Source organism: Pristis pectinata, chromosome 13 (assembly GCF_009764475.1).
Source record: "Pristis pectinata isolate sPriPec2 chromosome 13, sPriPec2.1.pri, whole genome shotgun sequence".
In the NCBI taxonomy this organism is placed as follows: Eukaryota; Metazoa; Chordata; class Chondrichthyes; order Rhinopristiformes; family Pristidae; genus Pristis; species Pristis pectinata.
This window is the reverse complement of record NC_067417.1, coordinates 17,076,034-17,101,232: the sequence shown is the minus strand read 5'-3', so window position 1 is coordinate 17,101,232 and position 25,199 is coordinate 17,076,034. Positions and strand designations below refer to the sequence as shown.

At 41.8% G+C, this 25,199-nt stretch overlaps 1 protein-coding gene across 1 annotated transcript in view; it reads left to right on the top strand.

Moving 5' to 3' along the window:
- Nucleotides 1-25,199, top strand: part of cdh13 (cadherin 13, H-cadherin (heart)) — a 578,498-nt gene that overhangs the window by 311,610 nt on the left and 241,689 nt on the right. Inside the window, exon 6 of the mRNA XM_052028448.1 lies at nt 5,721-5,899. Within this exon, the coding sequence (XP_051884408.1) occupies nt 5,721-5,899 (179 nt within the window). The remainder of the gene's footprint in view (nt 1-5,720; nt 5,900-25,199) is intronic.

The following is a 25,199-nucleotide window of genomic DNA, read 5'->3' as shown; positions in this document are numbered from 1 at the left end:
CCTATCCTTTCGCACCCTGATTTTCTACTGTTATTGCAATGGTTTCTGTGTCTTCTAATGTGTTGGTAGCTGCGAGATATTTATTCGACGTCTCTGATTTTTACACCTTTGGGCATTGTTACCTTCACTATGTCCTCCTCCAAGGATTAACAATTACATTGTCTACTCTTTTCCTTTTTGCACACTTATAGGAAGTCTCACTGTTTTTATAGTTCCTGCAGCTTTACTTTCATAAGCTATTTTCTTCCTCTTTTTGCTGGTTATCCTTTAGCTTCTATAAAGTTCCCAATCTGCTGGCCAACATTTCCCTTCATTCTCCATATTCTCAAAGCCTAGGCTTGAAACCAGAAATTTTCAATAAATCTGCATCCTTAGGAAACTGGGTAAACATCACATGGTAAGAATGGACTGAGGGTTAATAAGACCCAGAAAGAGTTGTTTCTGGAAAGTCGAACAGTCAAGAGTGCAGTTTTATTTGGGTTACGTTTCAAGCAAAGAGGTTTGCTCCAGGTCAGCTTAATGGGACGTTTGTATTCCATCATCTCCCACAACCTGTTCAACTGTTTCCAATCCCAGGTTGAACAAGTATTTGCTTTGCTTTAAAGAATTTTATTTTAACTGAGTAGATGCTGCGGCCTTGAGGCCATTGTCAAGGGGTCTCATTTCAAGGATGTTAAATCCTGATGTGATTGCAATAAGGAGCAAGAATTCTGTGGGTTTTGAACAATGTGATCTGCATGGAGAACTTCTTAAATAATTTACCAACTCATAACAGAACATTGGGTCAAAGTAAGATTTGTCTTACTTTGATGCCAGGTGCCAGGGGCCGGGATATCTCCGATCGGGTTCAGGTTATTCTCAGGAGGGAGGGCGTGAACCCAGATGTTGTGATCCATGTAGGGACTAATGACATGGGCAGGAAAAGAGAGGAGGTCCTGCGTAAGGAGTTCAGGGAGTTAGGTGCTAAATTGAGGGGCAGGACATCCAGGGTAACAATCTCAGGATTGCTACCTGTGCCACATGCGAGTGAGGAGAGGAATAGGAAGATTAGGCAGATTAATACGTGGCTGAGGGGATGGTGCGAGAGGGAGGGCTTCAGGTTTATGGATAATTGGGATTTGTTCCAGGGAAGATGGGATCTGTTCCAACGGGACGGTTTATACCTGAACTGGAGGGGTACTGACATTCTTGCAGGAAGGTTTGCTAATGTTGCTCGGGGGGGGTTTAAACTAAATTTGCAGGGGGAGGGGATCCAGAATGAGAGAGAGGATAGCGAGATGGAGGGTAGAGGACAAGTAGGAACTACACAATTTCGGAACATTAATACGAATGGAGAGAGGAGAAATGGGTTAAAAATCCTATATCTGAATGCACGGAGTGTCAAGAATAAGGTAGACGAGCTTGAAGCTCAGATACGAATGGGTAAGTATGATGTTGTTGGGATAACGGAGACATGGCTGCAGGGAGATCAGACCTGGGAAATGAATTTTCAAGGGTATACATGCTATCGTAAGGACAGGAAGGTGGGCAGAGGGGGTGGGGTGGCCCTGTTGGTGAGGAATGAGATTCAGTCCCTTGCAAGGGGGGACATTGAATCAGGAGAAGTAGAGTCAGTGTGGATAGAACTGAGGAACTGTAAGGGCAAAAAGACCCTAATGGGTGTTATCTACAGGCCTCCGAACGGTGGCATGGAAATTGGGTGCAAGCTGAATAGTGAGTTAATGTTGGCATGTGGCAAGGGTAATGTCACAGTAGTTATGGGGGATTTCAATATGCAAGTGGACTGGGAAAATCAGGCTGGTACTGGACCCCAGGAAAGGGAGTTTATAGAGTGCCTCTGGGATGCATTCTTGGAGCAGCTGGTACGAGAGCCGACCAGGGAGAGGGCTATTCTGGATTTAGTGCTGTGTAATGAGCAGGATTTGATAAGAGAACTCGAAGTAAAGGAGCCATTGGGAGGTAGTGACCATAACATGATAAGTTTTTATCTGCAATTGGAGAGGGAAAAGGGCAAATCAGAAGGGTCAATTTTGCAGTTGAACAAAGGAGACTATGGAGCCATGAGGGAGGAGCTGGCTAAAGTTGACTGGGCGGGCATCCTAGCAGAATTGTCAGTGGAACAGCAATGGCAGGTATTCTTGGGAATAATGCACAAGGTGCAGGATCAGTTTATTCCCCATAGAAGGAAAGACTCAAAGAGGGGGAAGGGGCCTCCGTGGCTGACAAAGGAAGTCAGAGATAGCATTGTGTTAAAAAGGAAGAAGTATGGCAGAGCCAAGCTGAGTGGGAAGATAGAAGATTGGGAAATTTTTAAGGTGCAGCAGAATTTAACTAAAAAGGTAATTCGGGAAGAAAAAATGAGGTACGAAGGCAAGCTAGCCAGGAATATTAAGGAGGATAGCAAAAGCTTTTTTAGGTATGTGAAGGGAAAGAAGTTAGTTAGGAATAATGTTGGGCCCTTGAAGACCGAATCGGGTGAAATTATTACAGGAAACAGGGAGATGGCAGTCGAATTTAATAAGTACTTTGGATCTGTCTTCACGGGGGAAGACGTAAGAAATCTCCCAGAAGTGAGGATGGACAAAAGGCAGAGGGTGACAGAGGAACTGAAGTGGATTGACATTAGGAAAGAAATGGTGATGGGTAGACTAATGGGGCTGAAGACTGACAAATCCCCAGGTCCAGATGGTCTGCATCCCAGGGTACTAAAGGAGGTGGCTCTAGAAATTGTGGATGCATTGGTGATCATTTTCCGATGTTCCTTAGATTTGGGGTCAGTTCCTGAGGATTGGAGAATGGCTAATGTTATCCCACTTTTTAAGAAAGGAGGGAGGGAGAAAACAGGGAACTACCATCCAGTTAGCCTAACATCTGTGGTGGGGAAGATGCTAGAGTCCATTATTAAGGATGAAATAGCGGCATATTTGGATAGCAATGATAGGATTGAGTTGAGTCAACATGGATTTACCAAGGGCAAATCATGTTTGACTAATCTACTGGAGTTTTTTGAGGATGTAACCAGGAAAATAGACGAGGGAGATTCAGTGGATGTTGTATACCTCGACTTTCAGAAGGCATTTGATAAAGTGCCGCACAGGAGATTGGTGGGTAAAATTAGGGCTCATGGAATTGGGGGGCGGGTATTAACATGGATAGAAAACTGGTTGGCGGATAGGAAACAAAGGGTAGGAGTGAATGGATGTTTCTCAGAATGGCAGGCCGTGACTAGTGGGGTGCCACAGGGCTAGGTGCTGGGACCACAGCTGTTTACGATCTATGTTGATGATTTAGATGAAGGCATTGTGAATAACATTAGCAAGTTTGCTGATGATACAAAGTTGGGTGGCAGTGCGACATGTGTAGAGGAAGTTAGGAGAATTCAGGGTGATTTGGATAGGTTGGGTAAGTGGGCAGATACTTGGCAGATGAAGTTTAATGTGGATAAGTGTGAGGTTATCCACTTTGGGAGCAGGAACAGGAAGGCGGATTATTATCTGAATGGTGTGGAGTTAGGTAAGGGGGAAATACAAAGGGATCTAGGAGTCCTTGTTCATCAGTCACTGAAAGTGAATGAGCAAGTGCAGCAGGCAGTGATGAAGGCTAATGGAATGTTGGCCTGTATTACGAGGGGAATTGAGTACAAAAGCAAAGAGATTCTTTTGCATTTGTACAGGGCCCTGGTGAGACCACTCCTGGAGTATTGTGTACAGTTTTGGTCTCCAGGGTTAAGGAAGGATATCCTGGCTATAGAGGGTGTGCAGCGTAGGTTTATGAGGTTAATTCCGGGGATGTCGGGACTGTCTTATGCTGAGAAGTTGGAGAGACTGGGATTGTACACGCTGGAATTGAGAAGATTGAGAGGGGATCTGATTGAAACATACAGGATTATTAAGGGATTGGACAAGATAGAGACAGGAAATATGTTCCAGATGTTGGGGAAGTCCAGGACCAGGGGACATGATTTAAGAATAAGGGCTAGGCCATTTAGGACAGAGGTAAGGAAAAACTTCTTCTCCCAGAGGGTTGTGAATTTGTGGAATGCACTGCCTCAGAGGGCAGTGGAGGCCAATTCTCTGGGCACTTTCAAGAAGGAGCTAGATAGGTTTCTTATAGATAGGGGAATCAAGGGATATGGGGACAAGGCAGGAACAGGATATTGATTGTTGACGATCAGCCATGATCTCAAAATGGCGGTGCAGACTCGAAGGGCCGAATGGTCTACTTCTGCTCCTATTGTCTATTGTCTATACCAGCATGGTACGACGGCACGGTAGTGTAGCAGTTAGTGTAACACTATTACAGCACCAGCGATCTGGGTTCAATTCCTGTTACTGTCTGTAAGGAACTTGTGAATTCTCTCAGTGACTGCTTGAGTTTCCTCCGGGTGCTCCGGTTTCCTCCCACATTCCAGAGACGTACCGGTTAATAGGTTAACATGGGTGGAATTGGGTGGCATGGGCTGGGAAGGTCCTGTTACTGTGCTGTATAAATAAAGTTTAAAGTTTAAGAAATGTGACATTAATTTAATTAGTTCAATATATTTTGTGATAACTATGAGACTTGTTTTCTGTTTTTGCAATATTATCCATCTTTACTATGTTACACTTCTGAAATACCCATTGAATAATAAATTGAACTTCTGCACCTCTTAATTTGCTCCCTTCTCCTCTGATGATAATGTGCCGTAGTATGTTGTCATAGCCAATGGCCATTCTTTAAGAGTTAGACCATACACTGAATGTCAGCAATCTAATCATTCACTGCGTCTGGGATGAGTTCAATTCTATTTTTTCCCAAAACAAATGCATCCATGCATTCTCTCACTGAGGGAGCATCATTCTTGCCCTTTGCAAATTGAAACATAGAAATACATGGACTTGCTGTTTCTGGGAATTGTGATTGTTTTATTCTGGAAAAGAAATGTAAATATTGGATAATGTATGCCAAAAATGTACAGCACAATGAAGCAAATGGTTATCTTCAATCCAGAAAAACACTTCACATCTACAATATTCCAAATGTTTATTATATATGTTTGCTGTTGTTATTAAGTATCAATCCCCTGGATGTCAATGAATGAAAAGCATGTTTCTGTTGAGAGCCTGAGAGTGAACCAGTCAGCAGCCTAAGGAATAATCTGCAAACATGGAGATGTGACCTTGTGTCCTCAGAAATTGTTGGGATGCATGAAGAGCATTCTCCCAACAAGGCCGCAAGAACTGCCCTTGAAAACCCAGTTGTTTCCATATCAAAATCTCATTATTGCTTCATTCACAAAGTTGATACAAGTACATTTATTTGCATAAATATTCATTATGGCTTGTTGTAATTCCTATGGAATAAAACATCCAGACTAGAGTGGATGGAAGATGCAGATCATAGATCCTACTCATTGACTGGGTCATCCAGATTTGGTGAAAGTTTATCACTATTGAATAATAGGTTCCTAAGTTGTACCCACGTTCCCAAGAGCTTTATGTAACCTGTAGGAAAAACTACGAAGAAAAAAAATAGATATTTGGAAAACTGGTTCAAAACCAGTTTTTGCTGATATGAATACCCAGATTTCAGTTGTAACAATAAATTTACTATTATCTTCAATGCAGCACTGAGATTGGCTGCATAGGAATATATCAGGAGCATATCAAGCAATATTTATCTTAACTGTTGCAATGAGAAATAATATCTGTTAGCAATTATCAGTGTGGCTCTCTTTCTAGGAACTACTGTGATGCGAATGACAGCTCATGATGCAGATGACCCGAACACAAACAATGCAGTTCTGCGCTACAGTATCATAAAACAGACACCAGAGACGCCATCTCCAAACATGTTCTACATTGATCCAGAGAAAGGAGACATTGTCACTGTGGTACCACCATCAATGTTAGACCGAGAGGTGAGTGCCTGGTCTGTCTTTGGCTATTGTGTTTAGTTGCTCATTATTTCACTTTTGGCTGAACTCTGTGTTATATGGTACCATGTGACTTAAAGATGAGCACTTCTTTGACCATCCTCAAATAGCTTCTTGTGGCATACAAACCTTTATGATAAAAGCAGCAATATGCAGCTGAAATCATAAAGTCTAAATTCCTGGTAAAGCTACTTACATTCGACTATTTTTGAAATACAGTGTTATAAAACAAAGAATGTTCAAGAAAAGGCTAATTGCAACATTAATACAACATTATAGTCACATGGATCTTTAGAGAAGCTCCCATTTGTTTTGTCCTGTAACTGTGATCATTTTGTTTAATTTTATTACTACTCGTCGTCAGTCAGGAAGATGACATGATGCTGGAGGTTGACCTCTGCATGCTAGTGTCCCTAATATACACTATTTGAATAGAATATATCTTGCTGCCTAATCATTTTTTCCCTTTGAGCTGCAAGAGGCACCTTTGCAACCCATCACAATTGGTGTAAATGTAAGTTTGCTGAATTCCAATACCACACATGGCTGTGGATTCTGCAGCTCTAAACCTTTGTTTTTAATCCCATTCTCCTACCTAGATAATGCCTCAGGCTGATCCAGAGAAAAAAACAACCACGGTTTGATCCAATGCTAAGTGCCTGAACCCATCTCTCCACCACAAAGATACTAGAAATGGAGAGAGAAATTTGTCTTTGGTCAACAGTACACTCTTTCTGTACATTCAGTTCTTTGAAAGAAATGGAGCCAAATGTGCAGAGTGAGTTCAATAGATGGCTAACACCTATGCAAGTGTACAGATTTGGTGATTAAAATAGATTTTCATGCCTCGAATTCTTTCACTTTTGTATACCCTCATCTCTATCTTCCTTCATCCTTGCCTTTGGCATCATTGTCTCATACCATCTTGACCAACCTCCCATTCTCCACCCTCTGTCATCACAAGCTCAGTTATCCACATCTTATTTTAAACCAATCTTGACCTCATTAACCCACATTGGCTCTTTGTTCCTCATATCTCAGATATAAAAGTCTCACAGTTTCTGATTAAACCCATTAGTACCCTTGTTGCTCCATCAGTCTGTAACTTCCTACAACCCTCCAGCCCTCGCACTGCAACTTTCTATTGCTTCTTCCTTTTGCCAGCCTCTTTTGCTACCCTGTGTAATTCTTCCACTCTTCTTCCTTAATGATCCTCCTCAATTTAACACTTGATCACCCTCTGAATATATTCTTTCTTCGATTGCAATACCACGTCTCTGTGAATGCCTTGCATTGTTTTTGTATGTTAGGTGTGTTATAAAATGCAAGCTGCTCTTACAATATCTCATTTGAAACCCTACTTGTCCTTTCTTTTTTAAGAAATAGCTTTTATTAAAACAGATGAAATGTACTTAATGCTCTTTCTGTTGGTTGTAATATCATGTAAATCAACACAGACCCTAATAGATAGATTGGTTTTAGCTCTTTTGTTAGCAGATGAATTATGCCAAAATCCTTTCCATGTGCATGTTTTATATGACTCTTAAAGACTGACTTAAAGATGGTACTCAGCATAATCCCAGTCATATTGTATGCAAAAGCAATTTATGCTTCAGCATTTAAGTGGTACAAATAAGATTTACTGGAGGAGTTTTGCAGCAAGGTAAATCATGTATCACACTTTCAAAATAGTAATTACGTCATTAGACCATTCTAAACAGTGCAAGTAATCTATATAGTTGTCAAGGTACATCTTATAAACTTTGAGGAAAAAAATATTCTGATTGGTAGTGAGAACCCATACCATGCATTATAATGAATTGTTGCAATTTACCATCATTAGACTATGCTTTATTCCACCATATATCTGCTTACCTTAATGTAGGGGATGCAACAATTACCATTCTAACTGAATGTCATTGTCTATATGCTGGAGAAAAATACAAACTTGTACAGTTTAAAATGAATTAAGGACAGGAAGGGCCTTTGCGTAGAAGCGAACATGTAGCTCATGTGGTTTGATACTGAGTCAAGTCACTGTGTGCTGTATACACAGAGAAATGCAGTTTTGTATTCATGCATGGAATCATGGAATAATACAGTAAAGCAGGCCACTTAACTCACTGAGCCACTACTGGCTTTTTGGTGAACTATCCAATTAGTTCTACTGCCCTACTCTTTCCCCATATTCCAGCATGTTTTCCTCTTTCAAACATTTATACAATTCTGTTTGAAACCTATAATTGAATTTGATTCCATCTCCATCAGGACATGCAAATCCAAACTTGTAAAAAAAAACCTTATTTTACTTCTGGGTATTTTGCCAGTCACCATTTAAAAGACACTTTGACAGGTATGTGTATAGGAAAGGCTTAGAGTGATATGGGCTAAAGGCGGGCATAAAGGACCAGCTTAGATGGGCATTTTGGTCAGCATGGCCAAAGGGCCTGCTTCCGTGCTGTATTACTCTATGACCTTATGTCTGCGCTCTTTGGTTCTCAACATTTGGTTTTCCTTTACTAATGACAATATTGTGTTTGTCACTGGTAGATGAACAGAACTCTGCAGTTTTTACCCTCATGCTGTTCATATTTTAATACCTGGCCCTAACAAGATATAATATCATGGTTTCAAAAAAGGAATACCTGGCACACATTTCCTGTGCATCACTTGTCTCTGTCACACTTCAAGGCTCAGTCTTAATTTTTGTGTTCTTATACTTTCATGTGAAAGTCAACAACTTTCTGAACAGAGCATCAGTCCCGCATATTCGTATCTTTGGAAGTCTTTGAAATGTTGTTTCTGTTAAGTAAACATCGCATGAGCTTGATCACCTTCTAATTCACGTTTTGGGATGTACCATTAGTAGTTAGGCCAGCATTTCCCACCCATCCCTAAGTGCTCTCGAGAAGGTGGTGATGGCTCTTCTTGAATCACTGTAGCCTTTCACAATGCTGTTGGGTAAGGGGTTCTAGGATTTAGCTACTGTGTTAGTGAAGAAACAGCAATATATCTCCAAGTCAAGATGTTAAGCAACTTACAGGCAGTGGTATGCTCATACACCTGTTGTTCTTGTCCTTCTCAAAAAGGAGGGAGGGTTGTGGGTTTGGGAAGTAGTATCTGAGTAGTGTGGGCAAGTAAAATACACTTAAGCCAAGCTGCAACAAAATTGGAGAGAATGAATGTTTAGGATGATGGAGAGGGTGCACTTCAAGTGGACTGCTTTGTCCTGGATGGGTTGGAACTTCCTGAGTGCCATTGGAGCTGCATTCATCCAGGCAAGTGGAGAGTATTCTATCATGCTTCTGGCTTGTGCCTTGTAAATGATGCTTTGTAGTGTCAGGAAGGGAAATCACTCATTGCAGGATGCCCAGTCTCTGATCTGACCTGCTCTTGTAGCCACAGTATTTAGGTGACTAGTCCAGTTAAATTCCTCTTCAATGGTAATGCCCAATCCTTAGATGATGGGGGACATGGCGATAGTAATGCATTGAATATCAAGGATAGATTAGATTCTCAATGTTACTTCCCACCTATCAGCCCATGCCTGAATGTTGTCTAGGCCTTGCTGCATGCAGGTAAGAGCTGCTTCGTTAGTGAAAGAATTGTGAATGGAATTGCACTTCATACGATCATTGGCAAATATGCCCATTTCTAACCTGATGCTGCAAGTAATGCCATTGATGAGACAAGTGATGAAGGTTGAGGATGAGGAACTCCTGCAGTGATGTCTGTGGCTGAGGTGATTGAACTTCAATAACCACAACCATCTTTCTTTGTGCAAAGTATGACTCAAGTCATTGAAAAGTTTTACTCTTGATGTCCATTGACTTAAGTTTTACCAGGGCACTTTGATGTCACATTTGGTCCAATGCTGCCTTGATGTCAAAAACAGTCACTCTCTCCCCGCCTCTGGAATTCAGCTTTTAGGTCTATGTTTGGACCAAGGTTATGATGATGTGTGGCAGTGTGTTCCTCGAAAAACCCAGTTGAGCATCAATGTGTTTGATAGTACTGTCAATGATAGCTTTCATCACAGCTGCTGTTTGAGAGTAACCCGGGTGAGGTAATTAGCTGGATTAGATCTGACTTACCTTTTTGTGAACAGGACACAGCTGGGCAATCTTCCACATTGTCAGGTTCAGGCCTAAAACAACCATTTGGCTAGAGGCTTGGCAAGCTTTAGAGTAACAGTACTGCAGCTGGGAGGTTGACTGCTGCTACAATCTTTGCTGTATCTCAGCCGTTTCTAATGGAGTGAATTGAATTGGTTAAAGACTGCCTGCTGTGAAGGTAGGATATCGGAATGAAGCCAAGATGAACATGATTGCGAATGCTTCAGCATTGTCTTTATCACTCACGGGCTGAGTCCTAATATCACTGAGGATGAGGAAGTTGTTGGGACTTCCTCTTCCTGCTTTCTGTTAAATTATTCAACCCCATTCACAGCCAAATGCGGCAGGACCACAAAGCTTCAATCTGATCCTTTGGTTGTGAGCTAGCTTAGCCCTGGCTTATTGCATGCTCTTTTTGCTATATAATAGTCCTATTTGCAGCTTCACCAGGTTTGTATTAATGTCTTGGTATGCCTAGTGCTGCTCTTATTAAACCATTCCGCACACCCATTAAACTACAGTTGATCACCTAGCTTGAGTATAATAGTGAGGCATCTGCAAGCACAAGAGGTTACAAATTGTGATGGTGTCCATTTCTGCTGCTGATGGTGCTCTGCAACACCTCACGCATGCCCAGTTTTGAGGTGCCAGAACTGTTCTTAGTCAACATAGATCAGTACTGCACAGGAACAGGTCCTGCAGCCCACAATGTTGTGCCGAACTAATAAGGCTAATGACTAATGACACCTAACCCCTTGTGCCTGCGCATGTGGTCCATATCCTTCCATTCTCTGCATATCTGTGTGCCTATCTAAGAGCCTCTCAAATGCCTCTGTCATATCTGCCTCCACTACCACACCTAGCATCACATTCCAGGCACTCACCACTTTCTGTGTAAAAAAAACTTGCCCTGCACATCTCTTTTGAACTTTCCCCCTCTCACCCTAAATGCATGCCCTCTAGTATTGGACATTTCGGCCCTGAGAAAAGATATCGACTGCCTACTCTATCTGTGTCTCTCATAATCTTATAAACTTCTATCAGGTCTCCCCTCAGCCTCCACTGCTCCAGCGAAAACAATCTAAGTTCGTCCAACCTCCTCTCATAGCACATGAACTCTAATCCAGGCAGTATCCTGGTAAACCTCTTCTGAACCCTCTCCATAACATCCACATCCTTCCTATAACAGGGTGACCAGAATTGAATGCAATACTCCAGATGCGGCTTAACCAGAGTTTTATAAAGCTGCAACATAACGTCCTAGTTGTTGAACTCGATGCCTCGACTAATAAAGGCAAGCGTGCCATATACCTTCTTTACCAGCCTATTGACTTGTGCGGCCACTTTCAGGGAGCCATGGACTTGTACCCCAAGAGTCAATGTCATTTAGCACAATTGTAATGTTCTGTAACACATTTGAAGATGTGATGGTGTGAAGAGGGGACTATATCTACGCAAGGATTGTGCATTGGTCACTTTTACCAATGCTGACATGGTCAAACATATTTGCCATAGACAGATTGGTGGGGATGTGATGAAATCGGTTTATTTTAAGACAGAAAGCACTGCAAACATTCATAGGTCCGGCAGCATCTGTGGAAAGAGAAGCAGAGTTAATATTTCAGGTTAAAGATCTCTAATCAGAATTGTAAAAGAGAGAAAACAAGTTAATTTTAAGTCGCAAAGAGGGATGGCTAGAACAAGGTGAATATCTCTGACAGAATGAGGCCAAAGATTCCCTGGGGATCAGTTAACTTCTCATTAACCGATTGATTAGTTAATAAGGGCAGTTAGGGAGGGAGAGAGAGAGAGAGAGAGAGAGAGAAAGAAGAGAAATAAAGGAATAGAGCAGCTGTGGAATGCAGGGCTGTAGAATATGTCCATCAGATCAAACTCTGCTAATGAAAAGAGAAAAACAGAGCCAATGTCACAGATGGATGACCTACAACTGAACCAGCCAGCTCTGATGCCAACAGATGAAGCAAGTTACCTGAAGTTGCAACATTCAATATTGAATCTAGAAGGCTGCAATGTGCCCATACAGAAGTTGAGGTGCTGTTCCTCAAGTTTATGCTGGGCCTCATTATAATAGTGCAAAAGGTCATATAGTAGGAGTGCAAGTTGTCCTTGTGTAATATTGGCTCAGTGCTTCTTTTCATTGGTACCACCTGCCCTACTGGGCATTTCACAGCTTTTATGTTCCTTTGTTTGTCTCTGTAACTGCTCTCATCAACCTATTAACCAGGTGACTCGCGCTTATCCTCACAACCCTGACCTCATTAACATATCAACCAAATAATTCAATCTACGTCAAACTTTATAGGATCTGGATACAACATTGAGGACACCAGGACCCTATCAGCTGTGTTCCCTTTGTCCCATCCCCCCACCCCTTTCTGCTACTTGAAACTAAATAGTTCTCTCTCATTCACTTGATGAGGGGTTTTTGACCTGAAACATTACTTTTACTTCTCTTTTAACAGATGCTGTCTGACTTGCTGTGCATTTGCAAACATTTCTGTTTTTATTTCAAACTTCCAATATCTGCAGTTTTTTTTTATTCCCTTGTGTTGGTTGATTCACTATTTAAAGCAAACCCAATTGAGCAGGTGTGAATTTCAGGATGTAGCCAGCTTGGTCAGTGGTGGTATTACAAAGCCACTCTTGGTGATGAACTTTGATGTTCATGTTATGTACCATTGCTACTCTCGTTGCTTGTTCCAAGTCTAGTTCAAGGTGGAGGAGCACTGATTCATCAGCTGAGGGAGGACAATAAGTAATCAGGAAGAAATTTTATTGTCTATGTTTGACCTGATGAAAGAAACTTTATAGGATCTGGATACAACATTGAGGACACCAGGAGCCAATCTGTTGTCAACTAATCACTGTGCTGCCCTCTCTGGTGGGTATGTCCCACTGCAAGGATAGGATATACCCAGGGAATGCAAGGGAGAAATCTGACATGTTTTTTTGTGAGTTATGATTCTGTGATTACAATCAGCCAGGCTGCTGCTTGACCAGTCAGTGGAATGGTTCTCTCAGTTTGGACACTGGTCCCAAGATGTTTAATGACTCAGTAATATCAACTACAGCTTATTTTGGAATTAATAATGTTTTGTGGTCTATAGGGGATATGCACTTACATTTTGAAGTGTCTTGATATTGTAAAACACTCCTCGGTATATCAAAAGCTGCACCTTGGAAGACAATATGCTAAACATTTAAATATAATGCATAGAGTTGGCCCAAAATAGACAATGTATTGTGGGTACTACACTTTCTTAGAGGTCAATATTAAAATTCAGGTTGTTTCTCTGCTGAAATCATATTCTAATCTGCAAAGTTTCATGATTAGCTATTGATTAAACTGTGAGTGGACATAGGTTGTGCTTAACTATTGTAATCGGCAGTCTGACCTTTCAAGGAATAATCCAGATTACATCCAGTCCCATTTTAACATCGTAACAAAACACAACATGTTGTGTAGTATATTATTTCTACTGCTGGCTTTTGTATTAGGAGGTTTTCTGTTAGCAATTGGATGAAAGATATTCCTGTAAAATTTAATCAATCTGTGCATCCACTTCGTAGTTCAAAACAAATATATCTGGGCTTGATCAACAGCAGACAATACTGTGATTCTGAATAGAATATCCAGACTATAAAGTGAACTATTGCTGTGCAAGCGGTACAGCAGATCCATATTGCAGTCAAAGAATATGTCTCAGCACTTTGCAGTGCCATAGATTTCCTCAAGTACTAAAGTAAGGTTTCATAAACAGCCTTTGAATTATCAATACAAAGTTCTGGAATTGTTAAATGAAAAAAAGTCAGCAAGAAGTCATTTTTTCTTTCAAAACTTTTATTGAACTGTTTTATTGGCAAAAATGAGTTCACAATTTTATGGGTGTATGGGTGACTGGGCCTGGGATCCACACTGATTTCAAAACCAAAACATTGTGGATGCAGGAATTCTGAAATAAAACACTAAAGTCAGCAATAGATAGAGTATACACCGTCATTGGAAAGAACAATAGAGTTAATGCAATAGATTGCTGACCTTTCATCTGAGGAAAGTTTATTAACCTGAAGCATTAACTCTTTCTTTCACTCCACAAATACTGCCTGACATGTTGAGTTTATTAGCTTTCAATCTTCTTGGAACATTTGTTGCAGTTAGAGGCAAAATAGCAGCAAATAATTCATGTTTTGATTTAGTTATTTTCTACAGATATAGTTTACAACCAAGCTGCAAAACAAAAGTAAGGTAAACATAAAGCATACTTAACTAGAAAGGCAGCATTTAACTAACATAGGCTTCAATTGAATGAACATGGGCTATCATATCTTCTACTACATTGTGAGGTTAAATTGCCCATTTTCACCATCAACCTGCTGGAAGCCTGCCATGCATTTATTTGAGGAAATAAAAGTATCCACCAGTAATCAGTCACCAAGGAGAATATAACCACTGATTTTCCTAGAATCATTTATAACTGACAATCAGACAGAGTCCCAAGACAGACATAATTTTAGTATTTCTGCAGCTCTCAATATTGGGGCAAATGAATGGACATAGGCATGCATAGAATTCATTTCAGAGATAAAGAAATAAGAAACCCAGGGAAGTATAAATGAATTTTGGCCTTTGCAGTTAGTTGTGGCATGTTCACTCCCTATATCTTCTGCTTTAGTAAAAGGCATAACAACAATATATTTCACATTGACATACCGTATGCAGAAATGCAACCTCTATCTGCTTTATACATTTGTTACCATGGATCCTGGCACTGATCCAGTGTATCAAAACTGCAATGTCTCATGCACTACCTCATTACTCGAATTTATCATTTAATTATTTCTCAGAGTGTAATTACCACAAATTGATTTAAATTTTATTCCACCCAAATGCTTTTGAGGTGTAATTCGTTATATCTTAATTTATTATATTTTGAATTTTTTTTTAGCCAGGTTTCCTTTACACTTCTACCTTTATTTGCTTTTGTGTGTACTAGGTTCTTTGGCCACTGTTGTTATGAAATTTAAAATACGAAATTTGTGGTTGGATTATTGTGAAATTAGATCAACAATTTTATTATGTAAACATATAAACTAGAATGGATTGTTGATTAAAGAGTATATCCATCACCAATCACTAGAAACCAATAAGATATGAACATTTTCTTTCATTTTCCCAGGATCTGAGCAAACTGACACAGCCATCATTATTGTCCCTTAAGAAAGTGGTGGTGAGCCGCCTACAACCTCTGCAGTGAAGATCGTTCCACAGTAATGTTGGGGAGGAAGTACAATGATTTAGATCCAGTAATGATGAAGGAACAGCAATATATTTCCACACAAGGATGGCACATGACTTGGAGGGGAACCTGCAAGCAGTGGTGTGGCTGTGCACCTGATACCTTCTTGGTAGTGGAGGTCATGGGTTTGGGAGGTGCTGTCAGAGTAGCTTGGGTGAGTAACTGCAGTGCAATTGTAGTCAGTATACATTGAGCCACTGTGTGCTGGTGGTGAGGGGAATGAATGCTTAGGATGGTGAATGGGTGCCATTCAGGTGGGCTACTTTATCTTGGATGGTGTCAATTATCTTGAGAGTTATTGAAGCTACATTATACCCACCGCTGACCTGATCTTTTAGCCACGGTATTTACTTGGCTGATCCAGTTGAGTTTCTGGAAATTGATGGTGGAGACTCAGCAGTGGTAATGCCATCAAAAGAACATGTTTAGATAGCTGGCCAAAAGGGTTAACTGCAAAGTATGTATAAACACTGTCTCACTAATACATTAAACATAAGAAAGAGAAGCAGGAGTAGGCCATTCAGCCCCTTGTGCCTGCTCCACCATTCAATAAATCATGTCTGATTTTTTTTTTACTTCTGCCACTTTCCTGCTGTAAATCAATGTTCCTTGATTCCCCTTAATATCTAAAAATCTATTAATCAATGTCTTGAGTGTACTCAGCAATTGGGCCTCCAATGACATCTTGGGTAGAGAATTCCAAAGGTTCGACAACATCTGGGTGGTAAACTGGACTTTCGATAAACTAGCTTGAAAACTTGATTTGGTAATTCTGAAAATTAAAATAGAAGTAACTTGTGTTAATGTAGACTCTTCATCAAGTTCTATTTTTATGTCAGATATTCACCCTCTGCAGAATTTTGTTTTTGCATCAATAACCTTTATTGCATTCCTGTTAGTTTATAAATGCTGTACTGGAATAACCTTTCTGTTATCAGATCATACTTTGTTATGAGATTGTTTCTCATTTCTGAGATCTGAATGTGTGTTGAACCTGAAGCTGACAACTAGTGGTGATATTATGTTAGGGAATTTTTAGACAACCTCTCTGGTATTTGAAGGCTCTAAGCCTTGGGTATTTCTGAAGTACATACTAAATATAAGTAATGAAATCAACATGCAAGTCTTTTGGAAATGCTAAGGATTAATGTGAGGCTCCTGAGTAGCTCATTAGTTATTGGATTGAGGTTTGCCAATTTTATCACAAACATAATCACTTTTGCCAGTCATTTGATAATTGTAAACATAACATTACATAGAATCGTATAAATTTCAGTATCTTTGGAGATTATTATTCCCATTGCACTCTGCTGGTGCAAAGTATTCTAACAGCAATCCCTCGTTTCTTCATTTCATTTAATCCTCATTGAACTTTTCCGGTTTATCCAGGACAACTGCCTATACCAGGAAAAAATATACTGGCAATCTGGTGATACTATTGACTTCAACTAGAAATATACCACATAAACCGCACTAAGCATGCCCACTGTGTCTAGCAGTTGAGGGATCTGTTTGCAGCTTGGTAAAGGGTGATTCTCATCAAAATGAGGTTCTGGGTGGAGACTGTGTATCCGTTACCTAGATTTGTTACCCTCTCCCACATGGTTCCATCTGTCCATCACCCAGACACCTGGGTTTCTTCTCCCTTGGCCTACCTTTCCTGTCCCCTCCCCGATCTGGCTCCATCTGCCCATCATTCCTCTCTTATCTGGTTTCACTTAAGACCTTCCAGCCTTTGTCTCCACCTTGTTCCATCTCTCCATTTTTTTCCTTCATTTGTTTCCACCTATCACCCACCAGCCTCCATTTTAAATCTCCCCCTCTGCCTCCCCCTCCTGACTCTACCTGACCATCATCCCCGAATCATCTGGTTCCAACTATCATCTCCGAGTCTCTGCCTCACCCCTCCCTTCACCTCCTTATACTGGCTATCTTCCCTCTCCACCGATGCAGGGTCTCGACACAAAACATCGACCATTCCTTTGCCTCCACAGATGCTGCTTGACCTGCTGAGTTCTTCCAGCAGTTTATTTTTTTACTGCAGATCCCAACATCTGCAGTCTCATGTGTATCCAGAGACAAAGTTGTTTTTGTTTAAGCGCTTGAATAATGCACGGCAAACATTTTGTAATCAAAGTCCTTTTGATGAGTCTACATAAGTATCATTGTAATGAACCAGAAAGTACAAACCTGCTTCAATGGCAAAAGTGCAAGATAACACTGAGCACTGAGATCAGTGTGCCTATTAGGAGCTGGGGAAACTATATACATCTTCAAGTGTTGATCTAATTGCTTTTGGAAGTGTTTGAACTGGCCTCAAAACTGTTTGCCAAAGCAATTCATATCTTAGCTCTCCTAAATTTGATAATATTCCTTATAATTCTTCCCACTCTTTATTTTACTTTGGATGTTGAGTTTATATTGATATATAACATAACTTTAAAAGCTACAATTTAGCTTCCAGGAGCATACAAGCTCCATTACCTGCTCAACTTTTCATTCATCCTTATTATTTTGGGAACAATCAAATATAGTCGGATGTCAAGAAGTAAAAACTGATTTGAAAATGATGGATGCAAGTTCGATTTTGTGACACTTTCTTTTGAGTACGACAAGCAGTATTTCATTTCCAAGATATGCCAGTTGTACATGTGTAGATTGTGAGATGAGTCACACCAGGGAACATATTGCTGAGGGTAACAGGAGGTTTGCAGTGCAGAAATAGTTGCATTACCAGTGTACAGTGCTGATTTGTCAAGAGTGCTGCCATTTTACGGTTTGCCATTCCTTTCAAGATAAAATATCAGCCATTGAAATGTGAAGCAAGTGTGAGAGACCAAATGGCTGACTTCTGCTTCTACTTCACATATTCTTAAATTAGGCAGCAAAAGTGAGAAGGGGAGAGGCAGGGCCTGACCATCTGTCAAAGGCTTCCAGAGGAGTTTCATACGGGGGCAGTGTTTCTTCTAACCCACCCTTGTCACCTGATCACATTGCTCAAGGCCCCGCTGCTATTTCAGGGCATTGCCCAGCAGTTCTTCTGTCTTCTGAATCAGCAAGAATAGTCTTCTGGATCTAGAGGAGGTAAGTTTGAGGGAATTGGGAACACAGGGAAGAAAGCTGGGGAAATCTGTGGGTACGTAGTCTGTGGCCACTGAAATGGAAATGTGGGAGAATAAAATGAAGTTCGTAGGATTAGTGTGGATGGATGCTTTGATGGGCGGCATGGACTCTCCCTCCTCCTCCTCCTTCCTCCTCCCACCTCCTCCCAGTGCGGCCTCCTGTACATTGCTGAGACCTGATGCAGATTGGGTGACCGCTTCGTTGAGCACTTTTGCTCTGTCCGCCACAACAGCCGGGACCTCCCGGCGGCTACCCACTTCAATTCCACATCCTATTCCCATACTGACGTCTATCCACGGCCTTCTCTACTGCCATGTTGAGGCCAGGTATATGTTGGAGGAACAATGCCTCATATTCCGCCTTGGGAATCTCCAACCTGATGGCCTCAACATTGATTTCTCTAACTCCCGGTAACCTCACCCCTTCTTTTTCTTCCTCCCCTCGCCCCCCCCCCCACTCCTTTGTCTTCCCTTATTCCTATGGCTCCCTTCCCCCACCTTGATGATCTGCCCATCTCCTCTCCTCCCCCATCTTTTATTCCATGGTCCACTGCCCTCTCCTACTGGATTCCTTCTTCCTCAGCCCTTTGCCTCTTCTCCCTATCATCTCTCAACTTCTTACACCTTCTCCCCCTCCTCCACTCACCTTCCCCCTATCACCTGAACTCACCTATCACCTGAACTCATCTATCCCCTGCCTGTGCGTGCTCCTTCCTCTCCCCCCATCTTCTTATTCTGGCTTCTGCCCTCTTCCTTTCCAGTCCTGATGAAGGGTCTCAGCCTGAAACGTTGACTGTTCATTTCCCTCCATGGATGCTGCCTGACTTGTTGAGTTCCTCCAGCACTTTTTGTGTATAGCTCCATATTCCAGCATCTGCAGAATTTTTTGTGTCTCCCCTTTTCTCTCTCTCTTTCCCTTTTTCTCTCTCCCTTTTCCCTTTTTCTCTCTGTCTTTCCAGATCATGCAGAACATAAAACTTGGCCAGAAGCAGGAAGGAGAATTTATGGGTAGTTGCAAGTTGACTTTTAATTACAATTACTTTGATTGTACAACTCTTTGTAGTTTCTGTATTTGCTTCTCTGAACTGCCTCCAATGCAAGTATATCCCACCTTAAATCATAACCTCCATTCTAAATACAGTAAATATTCCAGTGTGGTCCCACTGATAGCCCATACAGTTGCATAAAGCTTCTCTCCTCCTTAAAATAAAGGGCGTAATTCTATTCACCTTCCTAATGACTACATCTGCCTTCATGCTAACCTTCTATGTTCTATGTAAGATGACACCCAAATTGCACGGTACAGAAATGTCTGTAATTTCTCTCCATTTAAATAATATTCTGCTGTTGTGTTCGTCCCACCAAAGTGGACAGCCTTGCAATTCCCCACTTTGTACTCAATTTGCCATATCCTTCACCTACTCGTGTAACTTGTCTTTTCCTTTTTCAGCCTCTGTGTAGTTCTCACAACTTGCTTTCCTTCCCATCCCAGTATCATTATCAAACTTGGATGCAATGGACTCGGTCCCTTCATTTAATTCTCTAATATTGATCGTAAATAGTTAAGGGCCCAGCACTGATTCTCTGGCACTGAGCCTGGTTGTTTGGTGCAGAAGGGAAGGGGGGAGAAGAGGAGAGCAATAGTGATAGGAGATTCCATAGTAAGGGGGGCAGACAAGAGTTTCTGTGGACGTGAAGGAGAGTCCTGGATGGTATGTTGCCTCCCTGGTGCCAGGGTCAGGGACGTCTCAGATCGGGTCCACAGCATTCTGAAGGGGGAGGGTGAACAGTCAGAGGTCGTGGTACATATTGGTACCAATGACATAGGTAGGAAAAGAGATAAGGTCCTGAATAGGGAATATAAGGAGTTAGGTAGGAAGCTGAAAAGCAGGACCTCAAGGGTAGTAATCTCTGGATTGCTGCCTGTGTCACGTGCCAGTGAGGGTAAGAATAGGATGATTTGGCAGATGAATGCGTGGCTGAGAAATTGGTGCAGGGGACAGGGTTTCAGATTTGTCGATCATTGGGATCTCTTCTGGGGAAGGTATGACCTGTACAAAAGGGATGGGTTACACCTGAACTGGAGTGGGACCAATATTCTTGCGGGCAGGTTTGCTAGAACTGTTGGGGAGGGTTTATACTAGTTTGGCAGGGGGATGGGAACACAAGTGATAGGTTAGAACTTGGTTCATTTACTGTACAAATAGATGCGGAGTGTAGAAAGACTGTGAGGAAGGATAGGCAGTTGAAAGGGCAAAATTGCAGTCAGTTGGATGGGCTGATTTGGTCTACTTTAATGCGAGAAGTATCAGGAACTAAGGTGATGAACTTAGAGCGTGGGTAGTACATGGAACTATGATGTGGTGGCCATCAGGAACTTGGCTGTCGCAAGGGCAGGAATGGCTGCTGGATATTCAGTGGTTTAGATGTTTCAGAAAGGGACCAGGGGTACGGAGGTAAAAGAGTGGGGGAGTGGCTTTGCTGATCAGGGACAGTGTCACAGCTGTAGAAAGGGAGGATGTCCTGGAGGAATCGTTCACTGAGTCAGTGTGGGTGGAAGTCAGAAACAGAAAGGGAGCGATCACTCTATTGGGAGTATATGCAGACCCCCCCAGTGGCAGCAGAGATGCTGAGGAGCAGGTCGGGAGGCAGATTTTGGAGAGGTGCAAAAATAACCGGGTTGTTGTCATGGGTGATTTCAACTTCCCTAATATTGATTGGCACCTCCTTAGTGTAAAGGAGATAGATGGGACGGAGTTTGTTCAGTGTGTACAGGAAGGATTCCTGACACAGTATGTGGACAGGCCAACTAGAGGAGAGGCCATTCTGGACATGATACTAGGCAATGAGCCTGATCAGGTTTCAGATCTCTCAGTGGGATAGCACTTTGGTGATAGTGACCATAACTCCTTGACCTTTACCATAGCCTTGGAGAGGGATACGAGCAGACAATATGGGAAAGTATTTAACTGGGGGAGGTGGAGTTATGATGCTATTAGGCAGGAAATTGGGAGCATAAATTGGGAACAGATGTTTCGTTGGGGAATTGCACAGTGGAAATGTGGAGGTTGTTTACGGAACATCTTGCATTGGGCTCTGGATGTTTGTCCCATTGAGGCAGGGTAAGGATGGTAGAGTGAAGGAACCGTAGTTGACATGAGATTTTGAATATCTTGTCAAGAGGAAGAAAGAAGCCTTCCTAAGGTTTAGAAAGCGTGGATCAGACAGGGCTCTGGAGAGTTACGAGGTAGCCAGGAGGGAGCTTAAGGATGGACTGAGGAGAGCTAGAAGGGGGCATGAGAAGTCCTTGGCAAGTGGGATCAAGGAAAACCCCAAGGCCTTCTACACGTATGTGAAGAATATGAGGATGACTAGAGTGAGGGTAGGATAGATCAGGGATAAAAGAGGAAACGTGTGCCTGGAGTCGGAAGAGGTAGGGGAGGTCCTTAATGAATGCTTTGCTTCGGTATTCACCAGAGAGAGAGACCTGGACGTTTGTGAGGATAGACTACTACAGACTGATACGCTAGGGAATGTCAATGTGAGGAAAGAGGATATGCTGGAACTATTGAAAAACATTAGGATAGATAAGTCACCGGGGCCAGATGGGATATATCCAAGGTTATTATGGGAAGCTAGGGGAGAGATTGCTGCACCTTTGGTGACGATCTATGCATCCTCACTGGCCACAGGGGTAGTGCCAGATAATTGGAGGGTGGCAAATGTTGTTCCTTTGTTTAAGAAAGGGAGTAGGGATAACCCTGGGAATTACATACCAGTGAGTTTTACTTCAGTGGTGGGAAAATTACTGGAGAAGATTCTTAGAGAGGGGATTTATGGGCATTTAGAGGCATAGGCTGTTTAGGGACAGTCAGCATGGCACTGTAAGGGGCAGGTCGTGCCTCACGAGCCTGATTGAATTCTTTTAGGATGTGGCAAAACGCATTAATGAAGATGGAGCAGTGGATGTTGTGTACATGGATTTTAGTAAGGCGATTGATAAGATTCCTCATGGAAGGCTTATTCAGAAAGTCAGGAGGCATGGGATCCAGGGAAACTTGGTTGTGTGGATTCAGAATTGGCTCACCCATAGAAGACAGAGGGTGGTGGTAGATGGAGCATATTCTGCCTGGAGGTCGGTGAGCAGTGGTGTTCCTCAGGGATCTGTTCTGGGACCCCTGCTCTTTATGATTTTTAGAAATGACTTGGATGAGGACATGGAAAGGTGGGTTAGTAAGTTTGCTGATAGTACAAAGGTTGATGGTGTTGTGGATAGTGTAGAAGGTTGCTGATATTGATAGAATGCAGACCTGGGCTGAGAAGCGGCAGATGGAGTTCAACCCGGATAAATGTGAAGTGATACACTTTGGGAGATCAAATTTGAAGGCAGAATGCAAGGTTAATGGCAGGACTCTTAGCAGTGTAGAGGAACAGAGGGATCTTGGGGTCCACGTCCATAGATCCCTCAAGGTTGCCACACAGGTCGATAGGATTGTTAAGAAGGCATATGGAGTGTTGGCCTTCATTAGTCAGAGTATTGAGTTCAAGAGCTACGAGGTGATGTTGCAGTTGTATTGAATTCTGGCCAGACCACACTTGGAGTATTGTGTTCAGTTCTAGTCACCTCATTTATAGAAAGGATGTGGAAGCTGTAGAGAGGGTGCAGAGGAGATTTACCAGGATGTTGCCTGGATTGGAGAGCATGTCTTATGAGGATAGATTGAGGAAGCTAGGGCTTTTCTCTTTGGAGAGAAGGAGGATGAGAGGTGACTTGATAGAGGTGTACAAGATGATAAGAGGCATAGATCGGGTGAACAGTGAGAGACTTTTTCCCAGGGCGACAATGGCTAACACGAGGGGGCATAATTTTAAGGTGATTGGAGGAAGGTATAAAGGGGATGTCAGGGGTAAGTTTTTTACACAGAGAGTGATGGGTGCATGGAACGTACTGCCGGTAGAGGTTGTGGGGGCAGATACATTAGGGACATTTAAGAGACTCTTAGATAGATAATGAATGATAGGAAAATAGGGGGCTATGTGGGAGGAAAGGGTTAGATAGATCTTAGAGCAGGATCAAATGTCGGCATAACATTGTGGGCCAAAGGGCCTGTACTGTGCTGTAGTTTTCAATGTTCTATTAGACACAGGAGGAAAGGCTGACTTTATAAAGAAATTAGAAACCGCACATTCATATTTTGTTTGAGATAGATCGTACATAATGAAGTGATAACCTGTCTTTTACCTTGCCTTTTTGTTCTGAGCTTTTTGCTACCGAGCACCAGTTTGACTGAATGAAATTTGATTAATGCTTCATAAAGAGGAAAAAGAATGGGAAGGCTGGAACTTTAAAATAAGTCAGATTTTTTTAATTCTGAAGAGAAAAAAAGCAGGTTAATTTTTAAGTTAGGGATCCTTCATCAGTGGGATGACTCTGGTAAGGAGTCCCATGCAAAATGTTACATTCTCTTTCTCCTTCTTAGATGGTTGAGTAGATGGATATATCCAGCATTATCAGTCTTTTGTTCAGAATAAAATACATCAGAAATTACCAATGTAGCTTGTTTGTCATCCCTGTAAGAACTATACTGTTATTGCCAAAAGAAGCTCAGAAAATACTGTAGCATGGTGCCTGCTCCTCAACATGTGATAGCTCTGCTAATGATCACCACATAACCTTTGCAAAAGCTGCACATGTTGTCAGGCTAAGACTGGACTGATGCTGTGCCTTTGTTTCATTCTGGATCCTATTGTTCAACCTGTTCTTGAAGTCCATGAAAGCAACCACCGCTCTTTAAGGAACTGCAAGGGCAGAGTCCACCTCTTCCACCTCCACTGTACAGGCTTTTCAAAGAAAAATAAATTTGCTGTTCTATAAAAGCACGCAGTTACAAATTATAATAAACATTTGTGCTAGGAATGTAAAATTTGCTTTACGAGTTGCTTGAAGGAGAACTGAATCAGGTGCAGGGCTTTAAGAAAATGTAAGTTTAATGATGAAACATTATTTCAGAAAAGAAATAAATACCACCTCAAGACCTCCACTTGCTCTTTGATTGTCAAGTTACACAAATGCTGCACATTTTAATACTGTGAGATTACACATAATAGTAGCTGTTGACTCAGTCAAAAGTTGTGAAGATTGGAAGTTGTGTGCATGCTTTGTTGGCGCCGGAAGCATGGTGAAACTTGCGGGCTACCCCCAGAACACTCTGCACAAAGATGCATTTCAGTGTGTGTTTCGATGTACATTTGACTAATAACAATATCTTATCAGTCTTTCAGTAAAGGCAGTATCTATTTTAAACATGTAGCAGAGAGATTTTAATCAAGTCTGTTGATAGGTTCATCACAGGGACCTCCAGCCATATGTTTTACATATCTAGAAGAAAAGAAAGACACACTTATTTATGGTCTCTTGCAATCATGCGGCATCCCAAACCACCTTACATTTGAAGTATATTGGAGACACAAGTATTCACCCCTTGGAAGTGGCGTCACAGATAGATAGGGTCATAAGGAGAGCTTTTGGCACTTTGGCCTTCATAAATCAGGGCACTGAGTACAGGAGTTGGGATGTTATGCTGAAGTTGTACAAGACATTGGTGAGGCCAAATTTAGAGTATTGTGTGCAGTTCTGGTCACCTACTTACAGGAAAGACATCAACAAGCTTGAAAGAGTGCAGAGAAAATTTACAAGGATGTTGACGGGACTTGAGAACCTGAGTTGTAG